This window comes from Megascapheus bottae, chromosome X (assembly GCF_031878675.1).
Source record: "Megascapheus bottae isolate mThoBot1 chromosome X, mThoBot2.hap1, whole genome shotgun sequence".
Taxonomy (NCBI): Eukaryota; Metazoa; Chordata; class Mammalia; order Rodentia; family Geomyidae; genus Megascapheus; species Megascapheus bottae.
In genome coordinates, this window is record NC_143547.1 from 18,875,860 (window position 1) to 18,883,288 (window position 7,429).

At 40.5% G+C, this 7,429-nt stretch overlaps 1 protein-coding gene across 1 annotated transcript; it reads right to left on the reverse strand.

Moving 5' to 3' along the window:
- Window positions 1-6,199: 6,199 nt before the first annotated feature.
- LOC150040545 (endogenous retrovirus group K member 6 Pro protein-like) lies at window positions 6,200-6,752 on the reverse strand. The gene is made up of 2 exons (XM_090326581.1): window positions 6,501-6,752; window positions 6,200-6,403 (listed from the first exon to the last, which is right to left on the reverse strand). The coding sequence occupies exons 1-2, from the start codon at window positions 6,750-6,752 to the stop codon at window positions 6,200-6,202; spliced, it is 456 nt and encodes a 151-aa protein (XP_090182707.1).
- Window positions 6,753-7,429: the final 677 nt, after the last annotated feature.

Genomic DNA, 7,429 nt, shown 5'->3' on the forward strand with positions numbered 1-7,429 from the left:
TATTTCCTTCCAATTAACCATCGAAAAGCCAGAATTGGAGATGTGATTCTAGTGATAGACTCCTAGCCTTGAGCAAAAATGTTCAGGGTTAGCACTCAAGCCCTGAGTTCAAGCCCAGGATCATCAAAAAATAAAATAACAAACAAACAAACAAACAAACCAAGAACTTGCCTCAACTAGCAGCCAGCCATAGACAAGGAAAAGCAAGTCAAAATAAAAGACAGAACAGTTCATGTAGCATGAAATAAGTCTCATGAAAAATGTCTTAAAGTGGTAATGTTTTGCAGGGTATTGACTGTTGGAGAAAGGACATGGAAGCAGGATTCTGGCTTTTTTAAACCTTTTATATTTAACTTATTTATTTATTGCCAGTACTGAGGACTGCACTCAGGGCCTAAGCACTGTCTTTGGGCTTTCCTTAGGGCTAGTGCTCTACCACTTGGGTCACAGCACCACTTATGGCTTTTCTATGTATGTGATACTGAGGAATAGAATCTGGGTCTTCATGCATGCTAGGCAAGCACTCTACCATTAGTCCAAACTCCTGGCCCTGCATAATTTTTCATGTAGGTGATGAATTCCTGGGTATAAAAATAATACAGGGCCAGGAGTTTGGCCTAGTGGTTAAAGTGCTTGCCTAGCATGCATGAAGACCCGGGTTCAATTCCTTGGTACCACATATAGAAAAAAAGCCGGAAGTGGTGCTGAGGCTCAAGTGGTAGAGCTCTAGCCTTGAGAAAGTCCAAGGACAGTGCTCAGGCCCTGAGCTCAAGCCCAGGACTGGCAAAAAAAAAATAATACAATATATCAAAAATTCATGTACTTAAGATTTTTGCATTTTATTGTATGATATAAGGTATCAATAGAAATGCAATTTAAGAAATTATTTGACTCCTATCTTCTTGTAACAGATAGGCCAGAAATTTGCCTTTGAGCCTTTTCACACTGAGATTTTTTTTAAAGGACATCTATTTATTTTCACAAATAATAGTATAATAACAATAAAACTATTATAAATAATTAACTATAATCAATTTTCTTCACAATATTTAAAGGTCTATTGATAAATGTTTAGATATATCTGCTTTTGTTTCTGTTTTCTGCGAGAGGAAAATAAAGGACTATTGGGTATAGATTGAGTTATATAAATATAGCAAGTTAAATTAACCAAACTTGCTTAATATTGCCCTCGTTTCTTGCATAAGCACATCATGTCCTAATTCTGTTGCAGGAAATAAAGGGTCATAGTTATTTAGGGAACAAACAGGAAATGAATCATCCAGCGACTGTGTAATGTACTGAACATTTCATCCATAAAAATTCCTTTCCCTCTTCTGAAAGCAATACCTTGAGTCTTGGACTGATGAACAGCTGTGTAAGGCTGTCTTCAATTTCCCCTGTTATTACATACTGTGTTACACATTCATGAAACCTCCCTTATCATCTGTAACCCAACAAGGAAAGGAAAGTGTTGTTTGGTAATCAAAAATAGCTTTGCCTGTGTAGAATCACCTATCCACACAAGCAGAACAAATGGCTGGAAAATTGAGAAGCATAATTGAAATAAGCTGGCCCAGAGGATTTATAGAACCATAAAAAATATGACCCTTGGGATAAATGTGAAGATTTGTGTGTTTGTCAACATTAAAAATACAATCCTTAAAGTAATATTAATCTGGCATCAAGAAAAATTGATGTCAAGACTCTTATTCACTCATTTTCTCTTCAGAATTAAGACAATAAAGTAAACTTGTTTTAAAGTAAGCCATTTAACAAGTTCAGACAATGTTCACAGCAGTAAAGATCTGGATTTCTATTACTCAATATGGTCCAGTGAAACAAGAAGAAGCAGGTGCAAATCAGTAAGAAATTAGATCTATTCTGGCACATTCTCCTTTCCTAAAATAAATTAGCTATTTTATTACCTCCTGGACTGATGGTTCATTAATTTGAAACAAATTCATAAACCTAATCATAATTCATTGAAATCCCTAAAAATAAAATAACAATAATTATTATTTAAACACAATAAATATAAGTTTAAATAATATTACCTTATTGTAATCTTAATTATAATTAAAACACATGGAATCAGCTACAGTTTCAGTTAGGAAAGCACCATTGATATTAATATAATATTTTTATTAATGTGAAACTTTTCATTTTTTTCTCCCAATGTATTTTTACAAAGCTACTCAGAATAATTGCAATCACTGGAATGTTATACCTTTGGGCAAAATGTATGACAAGCAGAGATGCAATGTAATAATGAAAAGCATTATAGTGTATTACTTCAGGCTAAATTTCAATGTTCTTCCTGCAGAATTACAAACTCTACCTCAAGCAGCGAATCATCCATTCCTCCCATAGGCATTTAGTGTCAAGCCATAATCAGAATGAACCAGGCAAATCTATGATTTGCCATGTAAAATAACCTTAAGCATTCTCTCCAAAATTTACAGTTTGAGTAACTTCTGATTTGTGGACTCAGTTTTACATAAATTAGAATAGTAATTGGAATAATACTTAAAATATTTTGTCTTTAGTGAGTCTTTCATATCACTAAAACTAGTAGAAATCATATTAGAATTGAACCCATCTTAACAAGTCCCTTTACTTGACCCTTTAAAAGATGTCTTTCTCTTTTGTCTCAGGGTGTAAATGTGCCTGTGAATGTATTTTCTGATTGTATAATCTAAGATTAGCTATTCTTTTAAAAGAAGATAGGTAGTCTTAAATGTGCATCTGTTTATTTATTTTCATTTTTTATTAAAGAATTTATTAACATTGATTTTTACATCACATTTCAAATGACATGTTTAACAAACAAGTATTCAAGAAGGGAATCTATATACAATCACTGGCACTTAGATTTTAGAATATAATAAAAATTAGTCTGAGGGTTTTGATGTAATAGATACATATTAATCTATGTAGTAACAAATTATGTCTATAGAGTCATAAGTTTTTATGTCTATGTAGTTGTGTTTATATTTCCACTACCATGTCCATAGCATTGGGTACACAAATATTGAGTCCTCGCTCTTGTATTGTTTGGATCTAATAGACACATATTAAGGATACCATGCACCTTTTGTTCCTTTGGTCTTGATTTGTCTCACTCAACACTTCCCTGCAAATGCCATTATTTTATCTTGTCTGTTGGCTATGTAGAATTCCAGTGTGTGTGTGTGTGTGTGTGTGTGTGTGTGTGTGTGTGTGTGTGTGTGTGTGTGTCTGTGTGTGTGTGTGTCTGTGTGTGTATCTATATATCTATATCTATCTGTCTTAGGTTGTCCCCGCTCCAGAGATCTTACCCGTCATTGGCTCTCGGGGAGACATCTAAGGGGAGTCGAGGGATCCCTCCTCGTCATAGGGCTCTCCTTGGTCATAGGAGTTATTGGCATTGGTAGCAAGCCTCTGGTAATGCACCTGTACGTTCATCAACTGAATGGATTCGTTCATCAACTGAATGGATTCTATCCTGCTTTGAATGAATTGTAACCTTATTGATAACACAGGGCCCAAAAGTTAAGAGTAAGAACAAGAGGAGTATAGGACCAAGAAATGGAAGGACACAGGGTAGCCATCTGTGCAGTCCGGTCCAGAGGAAGTTGATGATGGGTATCTTGACTCCAAGAAGAAACAGGATCAGCACTGTAAGGTCCATTATTTATTCTGAAAAAGAAGAGAGAGAGAGATATCCTCAGGAGGCAGAGAGCCTTCTGGGTCTTCATCAATATTATTGGGGTCCCTCCATATTTGGGGACAATATTTAAGATCCCTTGCAGGGATCCAAATTGGCTTTGTTTCACCAGTGGGGAAAACACAACCAAATCCTCTTCCAGCTGTAATGAGGGGGTCAGGGCCCCTCCACTCCCCATTAAGGGGGTCCTTCCACCGGACATAGACAGTTCGATAGGGAATAGAAGTTGTCCAATGTTTCTGGAAGGGTGAGAGATGTTCCCCTTTGGCAAAATTTAAAATATTGAGAGTAAACAAAGCCATCTTTAGCTGATCATGGGGGGGGAGTGTATTCCCCCTTTTTTGTTTTATTAATTGAGATTTAAGGACATGGTTATATCTTTCTACTATTGCCTGTCCTCTGGGATTATGAGGGATGCCAGTAGTATGGGTAATTTGCCATTGTTTAAAGAAGTCATCAAGAGACTTGCTTACAAAACATGGACCATTATCGGTTTTTATTTGGTCTGGCAATCCGAGAGTAGCAAAACATTGAAGAAAATGACTGATAGCATGTTTAGCTCTCTCCCCAGAATGGGCTGTAGCCCAACAGGCATGGGAAAAGGTGTCTATTGTTAAAAAGATGTATTTAAGTTTTCCAAAAAAGGGAAAATGTGTAACATCCGTTTGCCACAGATTATTAGGCCTAAGACCTCGAGGGTTAACACCGCCCATTTGGAGCGGTGGAACCTGTAAGAAAGGGTGACATGACTTGCAGGTCCTAATAATCTTTTTTAAGTCTTTAATAGCGACTTGGGGAAATCGGTGGTGTAGTCCCCTCCAGTTGGCATGCGTGAGCCGATGGAAAGAGATAGCCTCCTGTAAAGTGTAACATTCAGGATTAGAGGCTAACTGGTCAGCGAGGGCATTGCCTTTGGTCAAAATACTTGGAAGGCTTTGATGTCCCCTCAGATGTTGAATAAACATAGGAGCAATCCTTTGTTTGAGCAAATTTCTAGCTTGAATCATCAAAGGAGTGATGGGGTTACTATCAAGTTTAATATGAGCTTCTACGAGGTTAGGTAACAAATTGACCACATAAAGGCTATCTGAGAATAGGTTAAGAGGACCAGTAACCTCAGATAGAGCTAAGACCACCGCATAAAGTTCCTTAAATTGCGCTGAACCCTGTATTTCATGAGACAGGGTCACTGCAGGAGAAGAATTGCCTTTACCTGGGGGGAAAATAACAACAGAAGCCCCCTTCTTGCCTCCATCCGTGAATACGGTGGGGAAGGAGGGATCAGCTTCACTTAGAAAAAGTTTTGGAGGTCGCCACTCCAGCTGACTAAAGGAGCTCATCCATTTATGGGGACCATAATGACAATCCACTTTACCTGGAAAGCCTTCCATGGCTATTGCAAGTCTAGCATTATTTCTTTGTAGCCAAGAGAAATCATTAATCCTAAAAGGAACAATAAGAGAGTGGGGTTCACTCCCAAAAAGACGAGTGGATAAGTCTCGTCCTTTGACAATGCAATCTGCCATCTGGTCAATCATGGAGTAAACTCTAGGTGTTCCTCCGACTGACAGGTGAATCCAGTGAAGAGGTTCCCCTTCCTGGCCTAAAAGGGCAGTGAAGAGGGTCTGTCCTGATAGGACATAGAGCGTTAGGGGCATAGCAGGATCATACCTCTTTAAGGCTGCTTCATTGATAGCTAATTGAATTTTATTTAGAATCTCTTTATGATCAGCTGACAACGTTACTATGGAGGTCAGATCAAGACCCTTTAAGAGATCAAAAAGAGGTGTGAGGGTTGCAGTGGTTATGGGGATCCATGGTCTCATCCAATTAATTTCACCAAGAAGTTTTTGAAGTTGGGGCAGGGTATAAGTATCTTGGATAGATAATTGGGGTTTTAAAGGAGACACAACATCCAGTGTTAGGACAGATCCCAGGATTTTAAAGGGGGGTATCTTTTGGATTTTTTCTGGGGCAATCTGGAAGCCATTAACTTTTAACAGTTGGAGACATTTATTAAAAAGACAATCTAAATGCTGAGTGCCCGGGCTTCCTATAATGATATCATCCATATATACATAGAAAAGTGAGCCTGTCTCCTCGTTAAGAGGGGATAAGACTCTAGACATATAGTCCTGACATATAGGAGGACTATTGGCCATACCTTGAGGTAGAACTGTCCATTCAAAACGTAAATCAGGGCCCTTATAATTTAATGAAGGAAGGGAGAAGGCAAACTTCTCAGTATCTTCCGGGTGGAGAGGAATAGAGAAAAAACAGTCTTTGATGTCTATGACTATGAGATATTGGTCATTAGGAATGGCAGGTATCCAGGGCATCCCCCTTTGGGGGGTCCCAAAAAGTTCCATCCTCTCATTTATCTTTCTCAAGTCTTGGAGTAGTCTCCACTTGCCATTAGGCTTTTTAATCACAAATACTGGGGAATTCCAAGGGCTCAGAGAGCGTTGGAGATGTCCCAACTGGACTTGTTGGTCAACCAAATGGTGAAGTTGCTCTAATTTTTGGCGAGGCAACGGCCACTGCTCCACCCAGACAGGGGGACCCGAGATCCAACGTATTTTCGGCGTCCCCGGAGGAGCAGTGGCCCTTAGGATTGGGGGTGAGGCCGAGAGCAGCAAAGTAGTTGATCCTTTCTGGCCAACCCAAATGTAGGGTGGTTTTTATAACTTCTTTGATCTTTAAGAGAGTATTGCCGATATTCCTCATCATCCAGACCATTATCATAAGAGGCTTTATGGTCAGTGGTAATAAATGCCTCTGCTTCCCCTAATACATCTTGACCTAGCAAATTGGCGGTTAAGCCTGAGGCCACTAGGGGGCGAACTTCTCCTGTATTGCCATCGGGATCCTCCCAAGTTACCCAGTCAGCTGTCTGCTGTGATCCTGTCTGTCCTCCAACCCCTAACAGAGGTGGGCCGGCAACCAGCTTCCACTGAGCGGGGATCTCCTCTTTCCTAAGCACTGTCCGATCCGCGCCTGTATCAATGAGGCACTTGAAAGGCTTTCCTCCTATAATGAACACCATCTTAGGCCTAACCCCAGACACGAGAGGCACCGTCCAATGCGCACGCGCTGGAGTTTTCCCCTTATTTAACGGGGCTGGGGTACGCCCCCCTTGGAGTTTAAAGGCCTGCCCTGAATATCAGTTTTGGATCGGCAGTCTCTAGCCCAGTGAAATCCTTTTCTGCACCTAGGACAGGGGGTCCGAGGCAAACTGGAGTCTTGTGATCTATTAAATGGAAGCGGCGGCGGTGGCGGCGGAGGCTTATTGGGACAGTCTTTCTTAAAATGTCCCTCTTGACCGCATCCAAAACAAGTACGCCCTCTCCCAGGGAGTGCCTGCCTGAGGGTGGAAGCAAGGGCGGCCATATCATCTCTACGGGAGGCCTGAAGCACAGCCGCCATCGTCTGTGCCTGGTGGGAATGAGTACCTATGTCCTGGGAGGCCACGATCCACCTCTCCATGGATCTGCCTTTTAATCCTGAACAAGCCATCTTGTGCTCGTTGTTCATACCCTCCCAAACCATCATCTTAACAAACTGGTCCCTAAGATCTCCAGGAGGGAACTTTCTTTTTATGCTCCCCTCAACTCTATCAATAAAAGTGGACAGGTCCTCTTCTGGTCTTTGGTTAATTCCTGCTATCGGAGACTCAGAGGGACCCTCCTCCAGTTTTCTCCAGGCCGCTAGGCCCAAAGCTCT

Bases quoted from the DNA above. Each gene is read 5' to 3' on its own strand.
- LOC150040545 (XM_090326581.1), bottom strand. From the start codon at position 6,752: ATGGTGTTCATTATAGGAGGAAAGCCTTTCAAGTGCCTCATTGATACA. The intron at 6,404-6,500 runs GTATTAGGGGAA...ACTCTCTTAAAG, and splicing joins CCAATTTGCTAGGTCAAGAT to ATCAAAGAAGTTATAAAAAC.